At 35.8% G+C, this 19,270-nt stretch overlaps 1 protein-coding gene across 2 annotated transcripts in view; it reads right to left on the reverse strand.

Annotated features, from left to right (window-relative positions):
* Window positions 1-2,053: 2,053 nt before the first annotated feature.
* The window catches only part of spon1b (spondin 1b), a 71,498-nt gene continuing 54,281 nt past the window's right edge, over window positions 2,054-19,270 (reverse strand). The window contains exons 8-16 of one of the 2 annotated variants that reach the window (XM_079414693.1): window positions 18,915-19,116; window positions 16,783-16,923; window positions 13,430-13,505; window positions 10,743-10,928; window positions 7,289-7,459; window positions 7,011-7,178; window positions 5,183-5,347; window positions 4,735-4,998; window positions 2,054-3,273 (exon numbers count right to left, since the gene is read on the reverse strand). In XM_079414693.1, the coding sequence (XP_079270819.1) occupies window positions 3,110-3,273; window positions 4,735-4,998; window positions 5,183-5,347; window positions 7,011-7,178; window positions 7,289-7,459; window positions 10,743-10,928; window positions 13,430-13,505; window positions 16,783-16,923; window positions 18,915-19,116 (1,537 nt within the window). In that variant the 3' untranslated portion in view covers window positions 2,054-3,109. Of the gene's footprint in view, window positions 3,274-4,719; window positions 4,999-5,182; window positions 5,348-7,010; window positions 7,179-7,288; window positions 7,460-10,742; window positions 10,929-13,429; window positions 13,506-16,782; window positions 16,924-18,914; window positions 19,117-19,270 lie in introns of both variants that reach the window. The other variant, XM_079414692.1, reaches the window with a different exon arrangement.

A 19,270-nucleotide genomic window follows, 5' to 3' on the forward strand; every position in this document is an offset into this window, starting at 1 on the left:
TTGTGAAATGCATTGTGACATTTGAAAACCCACAATACCAATTTTGCTATTCTTCATTCCTTGCAATTGAACATTCAATTCACAAAAGGCTCCAGGAAGCATCTTTTATGTACATATAGATGCACATGTTTTCTAAAATGCGTTTCATGGATTACCAACATCTCAACACATTGTACCCTGCACATTATTCTCTGCTTCATGGTCTTTCCACAGTACAACCATTATGTTCCTATGCCTTCCATTATTTTATAATAACAAAGGCCCTGCCCACCTGCAACCCCCCACAGACCTATATACTGTTATACTCACCCACATTTTTCCCCCACACATCCAAGCTGTCTCTACCAACCCACCAACAGTAATATGCTCTTCAAGCTAAGGGTCACAACCTCTGGAAAATCTTCAAGCAATGCTGAATGTAGGGGAGGCATCTCTGAAAGAAACCAATTACACTGAACACCATGTAATAGCATTTAATACTGTCAGACAGCCTGAACTAACTCACTTACTGAAGTGTAAGTGAACGGCCAAAATGCATAGAGTTTTCAGTTTTAATAAAAAATTGTGTTGCGTAAACACCCCCTTATTCAGAACCAGTTTTCGAAATTAACAAGACAGTTCTATTTTATGCAGTGTTCAATTACCGAACGAATGAGTCATGAGTCGGTTCTTTTGAGTGGATCCCACAAGCAGATAGAGCACCGGTGTGGTCCGATTCTCAATCGAATGACTAATCGAATTGAATGACATGAGTCGGTTCTTTTGAGTGGATCAAAATTTAACATACAGCACTGACTATGAAATACGAGTTCCATGTAAATAACTCTTAAGAGCCAATTCTTCTTGCACTGAATCAAGCAATCAATTTTGTCTTCAGATTCATTTTAGTGAATCGACTCGTCTGGACGATTAAATGAACCAATTAAAATGGGCCTAGTTTCTTTGCACGCTGTGGCATTTAACTTATTTTTAATTTATAAAACATTATTTAGTTTAATATTACAATATACCATGTATAATATCTATTTTAATACTTAAAAATACATATTTAGTTAAAAGCTGCTGTTTTTGTCCCACAAACTTATTGATAAACTATAGACCAAGCTTACAGATGAAGCAGGCCAACTGTTAAACATCACATGGTCACATTAATATTCATAAGACAAACTTTAGGAATCTTAATTCCACTGCCCAGTCGTTCTTTCATGTGTGAGAAATATTAACTACCAAGCTGCTGTGTTTGGCCTAGTTTAATTAATTTCAGTACTCAGTTCTAGCCGAGACATGATGCGTTCTAACAATATTGCTCTCATCATGTTTAGCAAGAGAGGACAATCTCCTGTGTTTAACGTGTAAAGCCTCTGGGCCGTTTATCCCACACTTGTCAAGCTAAATCACCGTAGTAGGTTTCATAATAGGTATAAAAGGCACGCCAATGCCGTGTAACAGCTGAGCACTTCAACTCGACGCTTGTGCTTTTACCACAGTGTAATAGGCTACAAGGTAAAACATATCACTAAATATGACACATCCTTGCTTGATTGAGCTATCAGACTATTTTAGGCAGTTATCCATGACTAAAATAAATTCTAGGCCAATTAAAATCTCAGAATCAGATATTTCTGAGAATGTATACAAAGAAAAAACATATACACTGTGATATTAATGATGTTCCAAATCCACATGACATTCATTCATTCATCTATGGAACCCAAAACACTCGCTAAGTATTATAACATATTCACCTTTCACTGTTATAGCCTATATGAAGAAAGATATACTGAATGTGAATGACAGAATTTTTGGCTGACCTATTCCTTTAAGTTTTCATCCCGCAGCCACATTTGTCGAGAAGTTGAAAATCACGATGCCACTTAGTGACGAACTGTGGCATTTTAACATAATTATGTAGCGCAACATTAGTCTCTGTCTCCCCCTAGTGGTTAGACAGAGAAACTGTTCTAGATCAGGAAAGAATATGAAAAAGCAAAACTGTTTAAATGTAATTATATATATATACATATATATATTTGCAATAAGCAATCTGAAACGTGTAGTCACATAATTTTTTATTGTAAAGATTTATTCCAAAATAGCAGAATATTGCAGAAGAAGGGATGAGTGAAAAGAAAAAAGGGAGAGAGAGCGACAGAGAAAAAAGAAAAATCCACACTTGACTTTGGCAAGGCTTTTTGAAGCTAAATATCAAAACTCCACAATAAAAGTAAGAAAAAGTCTAATTTAAATGCCTTCTTTCCCTACCGATGAGTTAATATTTCACATTAGCCTCTTATACATCTAATAATACAATAAAAAGTCACAATCTATTTTCAACTCCATGTTAATATATCACGAGTTATAAAATAAATCCAAAAAAGTTTGAATGGTTATGTTTACCTGTGCTTTTTAGTTTGGAAATATAATGTTAAACTATCCATATCCCGGCCAATGCATCACCCTAAGCCTGTATTTTCCTAGATTTCCTGAAAATTTCATAGTCGAGGAAAAACATCCTCTGTGCTCACCAAACACTTGCTGTCTGAATCAATTGGGCATCGATTGTGAGTGACCCACCTTGATATCGCTCAATAGAGGCAGCCTCGGATTAGAAACTGTTTGCAAATCCCACATCACGGCCTGTTTTCCTTCACAAACCAGTATAGGATTGCATCCAAAATCTTTATGGGATGCAGAGAACCAGGTTTTGTTTACAGGAAATGCTACGTATCTGTTTTGACCGCTGACTTTTACCCAAAAAGAATGTGGTTGTGCATAATAAATGAAAGAAAAATTTAATTATTGTTAAAAAAGAAAGTGTACACAGATGTTTTAGTGAAGGTGGTACTGAAAAGAGTCGGTTATACATTGATACAGTATATATGCCCGCTAAGAAGGCATCTAAAACTAATCACGGATAACAGGCCTGGTCCACGTGTGTGTTACTCTAAAACCCTACAAGCTGGAACACACACCCCTCGCCAGTCCCGCTTCAGGAAACCTTAAGTTAAAACTACGCTGTTTCTTCCCTATTCAGCCTCTTTAAGAGCTGATTCAGTGTGTGTCGGGGTGTGTGTGTGTGTGTGTGTGTTACAGTGATAGAGAGTCACTTTTAGCACGGGTGCACATTGCATGCACGGATCTCCTTCTTGTTTTTGCAGTGGTTGGACTGTGAAGATTTGCCTTTCTTCTTAAAGTTCATCACACGCTCTTGGACCCCCCCGCCGCACGGCTTGGTACACTCCGTCCAGCTGGACCACGGGCGTATCGGACAGGCTGTTGGAAGAGAGTAAAAGAAAATCAAGGGGGGTTTTGTGTAAGGGGTATTTTGGCCCTTTAATGAAATAGTTCACCAATAAATTTCTGTCATGACAACTCTCGGAGCGTTTAGCACGGTAATATTCATGATAAGGTTAATGTGTTTGGTCTTGGTGGAATAGATCTGCTACGCTGCTGCTGTGAGCATGTAGAAAATACTGCTGCTGCACATATAACATATATGAAATAAGCCCCATATATAACATACATGTAATCACCCCGTAACAGATCGATACAGGTGGAACTGGGGAAGTGGAGGGTTTTTTAAGCACGCTGGAGGTGACCAAGATAAAGTGCCAAAAATGAATATCACCAGTATCCTCCACAGCTGATGGGGACAGCACAGTTAAAGGTGATGTATGAGTGTGTGTGTTCATGTGTGTTAGGAATAAGCGGCAAGACCAGAGGGACTTCTCTACTACAATGAGCCTGGGACATCATCTACATCACCATCTGTAGCCGTACTGAATCACTTCATCATATGCTGACAATGTAACGTGTGTGTGTGTGTGTGTGTGTGTGTGTGAAAGAGATGCTCCGGCTCACAGAGTGGCAGAGCTTTAAAAGATGGGATGTATCGATTCGATTCACGTAGAGCAATACAGTAAACAGTAAGCTGCTTTGTTGCTTACAAAGAGATTTTTGCTTTGTTAGGATGCATCTTAATTCTTAAGATGCTGCTCTAATATCATTCAAAATTTGGGGTTTGTAATATTTAAAGAGTTTAAAGGAATTCATATTTCTGTTTAGAAGGAATGGATTATATAAATAACGCTTTTGCGTTCACTCACAAGCGAAATAGCGAAACTTTGTGAAAGCTTTTCAGTTTTCCCAGCTGCTTCATATTATTTTCATCCCTGAAAGCAAAATTTCTTGTGGGATCCCAGAAGTTTTGCAAATGAAAAATATTGAAATATAATTTTTTTTTTCTCATCACCATGTCTCTTTTGGAGCTTTTTACAGCTTACTCAAGTAATTATGTGCAATAATTACAAGAGTGAAGCACTGTGCAGAAGTCTCAGGTTTTACAAGCATTCTCAGGAGAATGCATCACGAGACAATGCAAAAACATGAGCGAACACTTCATTTTTCTCCCATTTCCCATTTTTTCCCTTCACCATGTCCCTTTAGGAGCTTTGTACCAAGGTGAAATCAGCCAAGAAAAGTTTTAAAGAGGCTGCTAAAGTTATTACAAATTGATGATTGAAAGATTGTAAAGACTTCTTTGGAATAACTGCCTCTGATAAATCATGCAAAGAAAAACCAGGAACATAAAAAAGTCAACTTTAACTTCAAGTTGACTTTATAGTCAGATTCAGCTGCGCAAACTATGTGCAATTAACATAAATCCTGCTTCCAGGAAGGATCTGTTGACGTAGAGCTAAACTTGCAATAAGTACATACTAAATAATTCTGGACCTGAGTTCTCCTCTGCCACAAACTCCCTGCTCGGTTTTGCTCTCCTCCTGTCTGAAGCTTCCTCTCTCTTCCTCTTTTCGCTGGCACGGGAGCCTTTTGTGCACTTGCGGATCTTGCATTTCTTCCTCTGGACCGTCTCGGGACAGGGCATGCCTCCAAACTGAGGTTCTAGCTTGACCATCCGTGAGCGGATCATGTGACCCTTCCCGCAAGACTTGTTGCACTCGGACCACGCCGACCACTCCGACAGCATGCAGTCCGTGGCTGGAGGAGGAATGGAAGATAGAATTAAAAAGGGAGCATTTCATTCATGTGTGTATTTCTGTGCAAGTACTAAATATCACAAAACCTCCATTTAGGGATGTCTTCAATTGGTAAATCGCATTAGGGTTAGTCTAGTATTTACATGAAAGTCTTTGGTATAAATGAAAGTGTGTATGTTACTCACGGCATTCAGGAAGCATGCACTTTTCAACCTGCTCGAGCTCATCCGGACACAGGCTGGGCTCTACGGGTGTCTTCAGCATACGCTGACGGGAACGCATGCCCACACCGCAAGTAACGCTGCACTCTCCCCAGTCCGACCACGAAGACAGCATACACACCACTGCATCTACACACACAAGTACACAAGTTATGAAGAGTTACTATACTGTTCATTACCCCAAGGCATACTAAATTAGAGGTGCACGGTATCTAGTATATACTATATTTGTAGTCTGCTTTAGATTTATAGTGCATAGACTTGCAGTCCACATAATCTAGTGCATACTAGTTTTAGTTCTTGTTTTGAAAGAAGTAGTCATTTGATGAAGCACGCTAAACACAAAGATAAACTATACAAATTATACATGAACTCAAATATTTGCAAGCATAAATATATGAATTCAATATTATTTAGACATTTGCAAGCTTAAAAAAGTGAACACTTTATTTTAAGGACTTAAAATACTGGCTGTTTATTAGTAGTTATAAAGTACTAATGTCTTGACCATATTTTTAGATACCCTAATCTCTACCCCATACCTAAATTTAACAACTACCTAACTATTAATAAGCAGCAATTTAAGATTATATTAAGGCAAAAGTCACAGCTAATAGTTAGTTAATAGTGAGAATTGGACAAGTAAGGAAAATGGAAAATAACATTAAATAAACATTAAATATTACCTATAAATCTTTTGTATTATAAAATATTGCTACATGTGATGATGATTTATGTTTAGAAAAATGTAAAATTATATTTAGTATATTTTAGAGCATATGTTTTAGATTTATATTGTATAGCCAGTCAAATAAACTATTTTTAAAATATTTGTAAAACAAATAGTATTCAGACCAAGACTTTGCCATGAAGCATACTGGTTTTCTCATCCACTGTAGATCAATCAATCATATTTTTAATTATTTAAAAATTAATCTTCCTATAAAATGTAAAAATGCAATTTGCAACAATAAAAATTCTATGATAAAAAAAAATTTAATTAAAAAAAAAAATTCATCTTCCATTATGATGATGATTATTTTTGTTGTTGTTTTGTTGTTAAATTATACAACACTATAATTAACATCAAATGTACACTAATCCTTAATATGCAGAATGTATTAAATATAATAAATAAGGACTTGTATTTTATTTATTTCTACTTATATTTACTTTATAAATTAAATATAAATAAATAATGTTGCTATCATGAATACTGGTTTTCTCATCCACTAGATTAAAATGCCTCAATTTAGATACAGTTCCTTAATATTCACTTATTTAAATGTACTATTTATTATATTTTATGATTATTTATGTATCACATTTGAAAGGTTAACTTAATTACTGTTCAATTTGAAGCATGTTACAAGTTAAAACTGAAATGGACAGCGATTAAATACTACTTCTATTTACAAATTTGAAAGCTGTTTAGCAGATAAATAAAGGTGATATTATGTGACTACATATTACATTATAAAGCGTTTATGACCTGCTTCTTAATGTCTTGTCTTTAAAACAAATGATGGAGCCAGATTAAGTACTGACTTAGCAATGACTAGCTACAAAACCGCAAGTGTGAACTAGATGCCTCAATTTAAATAAGAGCTTGTGAACGGCTGGTCCAACCCTACCCGGGGCAAGTGACAAGCAGGTCTAATTAGAAATCGACTAGCAGCAAAGAGGGATTCTGGTAATGAATCAAGCCTGGTGAAGCAGGGCATCTTGCCTGGCCCATGAGAGGGTGTTGGATTGAATTGACTGAATTGACATTTCATGGCGTCATACTTACTGCACTCAGGCATCATGCACTTCTCTGCCTCCACCAGCTGCGCTCGACAGAGCGAGCCATCTGAGGCCTCCATCTTCATCATGCGCTCTCTCCTCCTCATCCCCACTCCACAGCTCACGCTGCAGGGCTCCCACTCAGCCCACTCGGTCACCACACAGCTACTGGGGGCTGAAACACACATAAACGTGTCTAATGTTACTTTAGATAGTTATTTGACTAAATACTTGTACAGAATGCTCATGAAAACATGAACACAACATATACAGTGTATAACTTACAACAGTCCTCATTGACCACACACTTCTCTGTCTCCTCGGTTGGCAGCGTGCAGCTGGAGCCGTCCTCTGGGAACTGCTTGACGTATCTCTCTCTGGACCTCATGCCCATTCCACACGAGGCGCTGCACGGAGACCAGCTGATCCACTCTGACATCATACATGTGGACGCCTCTAGGGAACAGAACAGTCATTTGCTAATGAGTTAGTGTATAACACAAATCTTTCCTAAAACTAAACTGTGAGATCTGGTGATGTGTGAATGGATACATTTGACAACAATTATATTTCTCATAAAAAATTTGGATCTAAAGATTTATGTTTAAATTCTTGAAATTTGGTTTGTGGACAAACCAAATTGTGTCTATGTAAGATTTTATAATATATTAATGTTGTAAGTTTGCAACAGGCAAATTAAACTAAATTAATTGTCATAAAAATTGTTTTATTAATATTATTATTATTATTATTAAATTCTACACCCTAAATATTTAGCAAATTATTAATAATAGCAATAATAATAATAATACAAAATTCTACAATATTATGATTAACATCAAGAACATCAAAAGTAATAATTAATGTGTAGAATTCAATAATAATAATAATAATAATGATGACAGTAATCCAATTTTTGGGCAAGTAATATAGTTCATTATTATTATTATTAAATTCTACACCCTAAATGTTTTACTACTTAATAATTATAACAATAATAATGAACTATATTACTTGCAACAAAATTTGTTTACTGTCATCATCATCATTATTATTAAATTATAATGAACATCAAATGTAATATTAAATGTGTAGACTTTAATAATAATAATAATAATAATATTAAAAATAATAATGAACCATATTACTTGCCAGGAAACAGGTTTATTATAATCATTTTATGATGACGACGACGATGATGATTAGTATTATTTTTATTATTATTAAATATACAATATAATAATAACATCAAGTTAATTATCTAATGTGTAGATAATAATTCATAACAATAATAATTTATTTATTATATTTGTACAGTTATTATAGGTGGTAATTTAGCAATAGGCTAATGAACTATATTGTCAGAACTTTTTTTTATTGTAACAACAATAACAATTACTGTTATTACTACTGTAAATGATCCAATATTATAATTAACATTATTTTAATATTTAATTTTTTATTATAAATATGAATATCAATTTAATGATTTATTTATTTTAGTTTTTCATTTTGCTGGCCATGCATTAAAAACAGCCTCCCGTGACAAATTACTTTATTATGATGAAGAAAACAGGTGTAAGATATTCCCTCTTCACTATATACAGCAATTCAATGCAGTGACCCATTCCCATAATCCTTTCTTTATGCATGACAGACTGAAAGATTACAATCCTCCTCTATCCTTTTCAATGCTGCCGTGCTCTACAGTTCATCTTTCACATCTTCCACCTTTCTCCCCTTCTAAAGTGCTGACAGATGTGATCAAATTGACCGATCCAGCCATGCTTTATCTCACCTCAGCCGTTCCAATTATCTCTAAGGCAGAGCTTGTAAATAGATTTGTTATCAGACAGGATGGATGAACTTGGGGCGACTCTCCATAGATTTGTCTCCAGTGCAGAATTGCAGACCCCATTTGGGACCAGCAGTGAGCACTAGCTAATAAAGCAGAACTAAGTGAAACATTAATAAGACCTGTAAATAAACGTGGTCCTGATGGGGCCCCCAGAGGCCCCAGTGTCGGCCTGTCAACGGGATGGTGGATTATCAATCAATGCAGGCCCTTAACGGCCCATTAATCCAAAACAAAAGAGAGTCTACCCTTCAACATTTTTAAAAGCCTCATGTCAGAGCTGACAGAATGAAGACGTGATGTGGAAAAACAGACAGATGGAGGATGGAGAGGTACAGATGAGGCAGACGGATGGATTGATGCAGATACGCTGACAGATAGAGAAAAAAAAGAGAGAATGTCACCAGACGCCAGGTGGAGAGAATGACCGAAAGACAGACAGAAAGCATCACAAACACTGTACAATTTGGACTAAGAATCTTCATTTATCTTATTCATATTGAGATTTAAACTGCAACTTGTTAGAACATCACATATTTGTTGTTTTGGTATTAATAATAAAAGAACAAGACGAATTCAAACTAAAACAGTAAAAAACACAAACAAAAGTCATGCCTTTTGTCTCCTAGTCTTGCACAACAAAAAGTGCTACCAATATAAAAAGTTATTATTTAAAGGTATTCATGCCCGTTCACTTAAAAATGATAAAAAATCTGATATTTTTTTGTTGACTCAAAATAAACGGTTTAAAAAACAGTTATCTTTACATTCATATTGTACTACAAAGTGGACACGGACTTTTGGTCTATTTTAGTTGTGATCGTCATTATGTTATTTCTGCCAATTACTGTAACATTACTGCTACTACTACCATTAATATTTGTTAAATTAGAAAATGAAATGAATTATTATTCTAAAATATTTTAAAAAATTCAATATTATAATATGATAATATATCTTATGCTAACTAAACTATTTAGTATTTACAATATTTTAAAATATTTTAAAACAATACATTGTATTTTACCAAACACATTGGAATATTCCAAATATTTCGAACATATTGGAGCATATTTTTATATAGTATATTGTATTTTATACAGCATTTCATATAATAGTGATAAAATATTCTAAAATTACAATATTTCATTCAATTGTATATCATATATTAAACACATTGGAATATTCTGGATTATTTACAACTTTTTAAATATTAATAATTTTTATTTAATAATATATTGTACTGAAAACATTGGAATATTTTTAAAATGTAGAACATTTTAGAATATTTTGATACCATACAATATCATTCTACTCACAGTGGTTCTTTAAACATTTAAATGCTGCCTTTACTTTGGTGGAAAAATTAAAAAGCCCTATTTCACTCAAAAGAGAAAACATTATTTGCATTTTAACTTTAACCAAGATTTTACTCTCTGACCCAAACGGCCAACCTACCGAAGTGCAAATGTCGTATTGATTCTTTTAAACGATAAACCACATTATATAGTTTATGGTTATGGTTTATAGCGTCTACCTCTCCAACGAGGGAATCAATACCCTGTTCTGCTCGAGCAGATTGCAGGCATAAAACTCCACGGAAGCAGTTTGAGGTCGGCAAAGGTTTGCGTAACCTTGAAAACAGAGACTTTCAATTTCTCTACATTACTCGCACTAACAAGACTATCAATTAATTACCTGCTCCACTCAGCATTTCATGCATGCTTTTCTGCACAACATTTTTATTCCTTCTTCCTCCACTTTTCCCCCTTATTCTATGCACCTTCCTTCCTGGCACGCTCTGAGATAGTGATCCCAAAATCCAATAGCCTCAAAGGGTTTTATATGCGCTGGAGAGCTGGAGACCAGCGTTATCTAGCTCACCCTCCTCGCTGCAGCCCGGCCCCATGCAGGGCTCAAAGTCTTGGGTATGCAGGCAGGGCACGTTGGCGTCCAGCTGTGCTTTTAGCATCCTCTGCCTCATCCGTCGACCCTTATCGCAGGTGGAGGAGCTACAGGCTGACCACGGAGACCAGTTTGAGTAGATGCACGTCTCTGGAGTGTTGTCAGCTGTGGAAATGTGAGTGGATTGACTCATTAGAGGACATTGCATGGTTCATGACAAGCAGTAGCACTTACAAAGCTTTCCTTAAAGGAATAGTACACCGAAAAATGAACATTTGATGAAAATGTACTCGTCCATTCAAGATGTAGATGTGTTTGTTGCTCCATCAGAACAGATTTGGAGAAATGTAGCATTACATCACTTGCTCACCAGTGGGTGCCATCAGAATGAGAGGTTAAACAGCTGTTAAAAACATTACAATAATCCACAAGTAATCCAAATGACTCCAGTCCAGCAGTTAATGTCATCGAAGTGAAAGGCTGCATGTTTGTAAGAAATGCATCCATTATTAAGACATTTTAAAGGGGTAGTTCACCCCCAAACAAATTTAATTACCCAATGATTCACTCACCCTCAAGCCATCCTAGGTGTATGACTTTCTTCTTTCAGAGGAATACATTTGGAATTATATTGAAAAATGTCCTGCTCTTCCAAGATTTATAGTGGCAGTGAATGGGGGTTAAGATTTTGAAGTCCAATAAAGTACGTCCATCCATTATAAAAAGTGCTTCACATGGCTCAGGGGGATTAATAAAGGCCATCAGAAGCAAAGTGATGCATTTGTGTAAAAATATCCATATTTAAAACTTTATAAACTGTAATCTCTAGCTTCTGCTAATTGTCGTATTTGTCGCTAATTGTCGCACCTTCATGAGAGAGTGGCATCCAGTAGATTAGGGCTGCACGATTAATTGCATGGTATTGTCATGCGCATCCCATCAGTAAAGCCGGTTCCGGCTCCGTGTATTAAATGCCGCTCCACCTGAAAGCAGGTGATGGAGATTTACAACTAATCAAAAAAACGGCTTTACTGACGAGATGCGCATGACAATCACATGCGATTAATCGTGCAGCCCTACAGTAGATGACGTAGGATGTAGGACGTAGTGTAAGCTCCAGTGAGAATATGCTAAGTCTCTTGAGAACCAAGTTTTGTTTAGAACAAAGTAAAACCAGTCTCCTCTTGGCTTATATCGAAATCCTCCAACATTTTTCTTTACAAATCCTCACCTTGTACTTCTAGTTCATGACTGGCGTTTTGCTCTCTCCACTGTGCTTCCATGTTTGTAACTTCTCACCGGAGATTAGGCTACGCCTGCATCCTATGTCATCTGCTGGAATTGCACTTTCTCACAAATGTGCCTACGACAGGGATTACGGTTTATAAAGTTTTAAATAAGGATATTTTTCTTACACAAATGCATCAATTCACTTCAGAAGGCCTTTATTAACCCCCTGGAGTCGTGTGGAGCATTTTTTATGATGGATGGATGCACTTTCTTGGGCTTCAAAAATCTCAACACCCATTCACTGCCATTATAAAGCTTGGAAGAGCCAGGACTTTTTTTTTATACATGTCTGATTGCATTCGTCTGAAAGAAGAAAGTCATATACACCTTGGAAGACTTGAGGGTGAGTAAATCATGGGGTAATTTGAATTTTTGGGTAAACTATCCCTTTAAATTTACACTGTTGCTTCTAGACAAAATAATGCATCACTTCAACCACTAAAAAAGTCACCCCCTTTTGTCCTTACATTAAAATCCACCAACATATTTATTTAGAATAGTTTTGGACTGTTTTCTCTTGTAAAATGTGATGATCTGAGCATATTTCTCTACTGATTCAGATGAGACTACCTTTTCACTGGAGAAAGCAATATTATGGATGGAGGACTCGTGTTTTAGTCAAAAGCAACATTTTAATGACAAATTAATCAAAAAAAAAAAAATTGCAGCTTTTCACTAGACAAGAGATTAATTAATGGATTGGAGTCATGTTGTTGATTATTGTGGTGTTTTTATCAGCTGTTTGGACTCTCATTCTGATGGCACCCATTCACTGCAGAGGATCCACTGGTGAGCAACTGATATTAAATTTCTCCAAATCCATTCTGATGAGGAAACAAGCTCATCTACAACTTGGCCTGAGGGTCAGTACATATTTAGCAAATTTTCATTTTAATTGAAATGCCATTTAAAAATGGGCTTTTCTTAGAGCATTTATTCCCCAATTATTCCACTCTGTGGCTCGGTTCTGCTATAAAAACATTTCCTGACCAGCCTGACAGCAACACTGGTTGAGTTCAGAGCAGGACTAATAGCTGCTAGTAGCACAGAAATGACAGTCTTTAGCTTTAAAAGCAGCAAAGCTCTTGTTCAGTCCAGTCCCCGTCTTTCCACTCCTGAAACTCACAAGAAACTGGAGGGAAACCACAGGTAATTATCTGGCAGAGTGCATTAGCCAACAAACATAACTGAAGTGGACCATGGTAAAGCATATTGTTCTTCTTCATCTTCCTGTTGTTTGACTTAATCGTGACAGAAGGGACATTGGGAGGTTTACTGTAAGATACCTGCAGGCCGCCTTGTTCATTAAACTGTCCGGTGGCTATGTTTTTAAATGAGGTGCTACAAATTGGATAAGATAGCGTAGCCATACGCACCTTCCTCCTTCTCCTCCTGAGCAATATCAGCGACGATATCGTCTATGGTGTCGGGCACGGTATTGCACTGCTCTCCCTGCAGATTGGAAGAACATGGATCAACATCACAGCGCCTGATAAGATCCACCATTTGCCATCTGATCACTATCATGCTAAGCCCCTCGCAAAAAAATAAATAAAAAATTCTCTGAGGGCAGATGATTGTAAACTAGCTGGCTCAAGGCAATCCCACTCTTTTCCCTACTCAAAAGCCTAGAGATGAGATTCTTCCCAGCTGTGAGATAGAGATGAAACATCTGGTGTGGAATATTGAGAGATCTGGTTCATGAATGGATTATTTTAGAACAAAATCCTCCAAACACTGTCATTTCAAGGATAACAGATGTGTTATGAGCGTTGCTGAGTTTTTGTGTTTCACGACTGCTTGCTTTGACATATTTCTGTAAGTAGTTGCTTTAGTTTGTTTTGCAAATGGCCTTTATGACTCAGCAATTCAGTGTCAGTAGCTATATTAAACACCACAGCTGTTCATACTGAATACTATATATATTAAAAAAACTGTTCCATTTTGTTAGAGAACAGGAAATAAACAATAATAATTTCCAAAAAAACATGCTCAATGTTATGGGCAATAACTGATAAGTGGACAATATACTGTATGCTATATTATTTAGCCTAATTAAATTATAATTAAAAAAATTTAATAAAGTAAATAAAAAAAAAAACTTTCATTTTAGGCTTAAAAATGTTCATTATAATGTACAGTATGGATATTAATTGGAAGATTTGCTAAAGATTACATTTGGTATTAAATTATAATGAATATAGAGTTTACATTTACATTATTAAAGGGTTACTCCACCCCAAAATGAAAATTTTGTCATTAATCACTTACCACATGTCGTTCCAAACCTTTGTTCGTCTTCGGAACACAATTTAAGATATTTTAGATGAGAACCGGGAGGCTTGTGACTGTCCCATTGATTGCCAAACAATCCCAAATCAGAATTAGAATAGTCCATCTGCCATCAGTAGGTCATCTGTAACGTTATGAAGCTATGAGAATACTTTTTGTACGCAAAGAAAATTTTGTTTGCGCACAAAAAGTATTCTTGTAGCTTCATAACATTGCGGTTGAACCACTGATGGCAGATGGACTATGCTGACAATATTTTTTATACTTTTCTGGGCCTTGACAGTGTTATTTACTTAGTCAATGGGACAGTCACAAGCCTCCCGGTTTTCATCCAAAATATTTTAAATTGTGTTCCGAAGACGAACAAAGCTTTTACGGGTTTGAGTAACCCTTTAATAAATTACTATTGTAAATATTAAAGACTGTAATGTGTTAATTAAGTCAAATTAAGATGATGGAAAAGGTATTTGAAATGTAAAAACAGAAGTAAAAAGCTATTAAAGATCCAATATACATACACATTACAATGTAGCAAAAACAGTATTATTGTGAAATATTACAATTTAAAATAAATGATTTCTGTTTTAATATATTTTAATATTTTTGTGGAAATCATTATATTTTTTAGGATTCTTTGATTAATAGAAAGATCAAAAGAACAGCAAAGAACGGCATTCATTTGAAAAAAATAAAAAATAAAATCACACACACACACATTTATTTATATATAGTGGTGTGAAAAAGTGTTGGCCCCTTTCCTGATTTTGTATTTTTTTTGCATGTTTGTCACAATGTTTAATGTTTAATGTTTCAGATCATCAAACAAATTTAAATATTAATCAAAGATAACACAAGTAAACACAATATGCAGTTTTTAAATGAAGGCTTTTTTTATGAAGGGAAAACAAAATCCAAACTCATATGGCCCTGTGTGAAAAAGTGTTTTAAAGGTTATAAAGCCATTTCTAAAGCTTTGGGACTCCAGTGAACCACAGTGAGAGCCATTATCCACAAATGGCGAAAACATGGAACAGTGGTGAACCTTCCCAGGAGTGGCCGGCCGACCAAAATTACCCCAAGAGCGCAGCGACGACTCATCCAAGAGGTCACAAAAGACCCCACAACAACATCTAAGGAACTGCAGGCCTCACTTGCCTCAGTTAAGGTCAGTGTTCATGACTCCACCATAAGAAAGAGACTGGGCAAAAATGTCGAGTTCCAAGACGAAAACCGCTGCTGAGCAAAAAGAACATAAAGGCTTGTCTCAGTTTTGCCAGAAAACATCTTGATGATCCCCAAGACTTTTGGGAAAATACTCTGTGGACTGACTTTTTGGAAGGTGTGTGTCCCATTACATCTGGCGTAAAAGTAACACAGCATTTCAGAAAAAGAACATCATACCAACAGTAAAATATGGTGGTGGTAGTGTGATGGTCTGGGCCTGTTTTGCTGCTTCAGGACCTGGATGACTTGCTGTGATAAATGAAACCATGAATTCAGCTGTCTACCAAAAAATCCTGAAGGACAATGTCCGGCCATCTGTTCGTGACCTCAAGCTGAAGTGAACTTGGGTTCTGCAGCAGGACAATGATCCAAAACACACCAGCAAATCCACCGCTGAATGGCTGAAGAAAAACAAAATGAAGACTTTGGAGTGGCCTAGTCAAAGTCCTGACCTGAATCCTATTGAGATGCTGTGGCATGACCTTAAAAAGGCGGTTCATGCTCGAAAACCCTCCAGTGTGGCTGAATTACAACAATTCTGCCAAGATGAGTGGGCCAAAATTCCTCCACAGCGCTGGAGGAACCAGTTATTAGGTTTAGCGGGCAAGCACTTTTTCACACAGGGCCATGTGGGTTTAGATTTTGTTTTCCCTTCATAATAAAAAAACTTCATTCAAAAACTGCATGTTGAGTTTACTTGTGTTATCTTATATATACACACACACAGCAAAATAACAGGTCTTTGAGGTTCAGAAATCTGGCGGATAAGCAAGTGATCAAATAGTTATTTGACACAGTAATTCACAAATAAATTGTTAAAAAATCATACAATGTGATTTCCGGATTTTTATTTTTAGATTCTGTCTCTCACAGTGGAAATGCACCTATGCTGAAAATTGTAGACCCCTCCATGATTTCTAAGTAAGAGAACTTGCAAAATCACAGGGTGATCAAATACTTATTGACCTCACTGTATATAAGAATAAAGTATAAAAGTATAAAAGTATTTACTAATCAATAATGAACACTGATCAATTGAATGCATTCTTGCTGAACAAAAGCATTAATTTCTTTAAAAAAAATGTACTGCCCTCAAACGTATTGTCATTTGATGCTATTCTATAACTGTAAATAATTGTAAACAGGTGTATAATTGTAAAGAGATGTAAATACTATAATTATAAATGAAAAAAAAAACAGCTTTTAAAATCACCTTTCTTGCTATTCTCTCCACTACCACTCGGGCGAGGGGTGCGATGAGGCCACCGGAAGGGTCATAAAAGGGGCTCTGTGGATGATCCAAACTGGTGAGGGGTCGAATCCGCTCCTGGGGATTGCTGGGTTTGTTGGGAGACTTGGATATACATAAGAAACAGAGGATGATAGGAGAGAGAGGGGAGGGAGGGAAAGAGAAAAACAGAGGTAGAGTATGTGACTTTTAGATGCCATCTGCCAGGGCCTCCCACCTTTCATCTCCATATGCATCATTCATTGACTCTGTAATATTCCCTTTATGAGTGATTTATGGTCTTGTTTCCTGCCTCTGCACTTTGAGTCACCTGACAGACAGTTACTTGTGTTCCACGCCGACGCCTTCAGAGCAACGCTGCAAAACAAAGACCAACTACTGCTCCAACTGCTCGGTTAAGCTTCAAGAGTTCAACATCTGAAGCTGACTTCTTATTTCTTTCAAGGAACAACTCAGGACTGTCTCGTACCAGCAGGGGGCAGCGTGTGAAGTCCTGGTTCCACTTAGTATCTGGGATGTGCAAAGACTTAATACTGTTTGCTCTGAACAGCTCTAGAGTAAATATGAAGATGTTATTGACACTAGAAGCAACATAGGACACAGTGAGGAAACTGGTTTATTTGCGCTCTTTTTTTCCTCTATGTATTTATTTATTTATCTAGTGCAGCCTTGGATTTTGTATATTCATAAGCAATTTTAAGTAAGCTTTAAAAATGAGACAATGTGGAAGCACTATGAATTGAAAGTAGTTTTCATTTTCACATCAAACTTTCAGGCCATAACAAAATATTATTCCATTACCTTGTAATTATTGCCGTAAAAGTTAATGGGTTTAAATGCCATTATGGCTTTTATTTAATTTGACATTATAACTTTCATTCTGTTCTGAGTGGTTTCTGAAAAACTGATCAGAAACTTGCTGATTAGAACTATTTAGAGTGCATACAAAAATGTCTCCATCAGAGCTCCCATTTAAAGATAAATAATAAAAGACACCCATTATGAGAATTTATTTATAAATCAAACCCATGTATCTTTATTTAGTTGTATAGTAATTTAATCAATAAAGTCAATACGTGAAATATCACCCACAAGTTAAACATTTATACATGCAAGTCCATAAAGTTTGGATTATTATTTATTTATAAAAAAAAAAATTAATCATATTTTACCACATAAAATGTATTTTGTTTCTAAATATATTTTGAATTTTTTATTTAACAACAACTGTTTTATTATTACTGTTATCATTGAATGGTTGAATATTGAATATTATTATTATTGTAGGTTTTTTAATAATACTTTTTAGCTATTTGATTTTTTGACTATTGTTTTAACAACAACAAAATAATAATAATAATAATAATAATAACAACCATAATTTTTTATGCATTTTTATTTAACAACAACAACAGTGTTATTATTACTGTTATTATTAAATGGTTGAATATTGAATATTATTATTATTGTTGTTGTTGTATTGTGGGCCTTTTACAAAATGTTATAACTATTTTATTTTTTAATTGTTTTAACAACAACAACAACAACATCAACAAAACAGTAGAAGTAGTAGTAATAATAATAATAATAATAAATAATGAACGGCTGAATATTGATTATTATTTTTTATTTCATTATTTAATTTTTTGTTTTGTTTATTGTGCAAGTAAGGCAGGAGTGCAGTTGCATACATTAATCTTCTGAGTGTAAATTTTAATTTCATTTTAATAATCTGCACAACTGAAATCTATTATTGAGTTTTCTTAGAACTGAATGCATTAACATGTTAACTACAAAAAAAAAAAACATGTTAAACACGATTAAATATTTAGAAAGATATTCTATTGATTGCCCAAATTATAACAAAAATTCAATGTAAATAAGACAAACCAAGCAACTGACTTGATGTCTTGTCATACTGTTTACAGTTGGTACAAGCCAAGATATCAGATTAACATACAGTAGAAGAGAAAAGTTATGAAAAGCTAGCTTCAGTGTATGCACAATGACCCATGTTGCCTCATATATGGACTCCATCCTGCAAGCTCTCACAGTATGTTCTAATGTAACAATGTCATCAGTCTGTGAAAGCTGACCTCATAAGTGACCCCGCTGTCAGTACCGGCGTCCCACGGCACCAGATCCTTCACCAGTATCTGGACCCAGCCGCAATCCCTGGTGCACAGGTCCTCCCCAGACAATCCCACATTCCAGTCGGGACTGGGGCCCAACATAGTCAAGAATGACATGAGGTGACGGGTTCGATCCACTGAGAACTCCGCCGAGGGGACGGCACGCCTGAGAGAAGACAAGGGAAGAGGTGAAGTCATCCGAAAAAAAAGTTGTTTCAGAGAAAGGACTGTAGACAAACATAATGCCACTTACAAGATGTCTGTGTCATGTATTATGCACTAAGGCATAATTTGTAAGAATCCATGCAGATGGTAATTAA

This window comes from Barbus barbus (assembly GCF_936440315.1).
Source record: "Barbus barbus genome assembly, chromosome: 50".
NCBI lineage: Eukaryota > Metazoa > Chordata > Actinopteri > Cypriniformes > Cyprinidae > Barbus > Barbus barbus.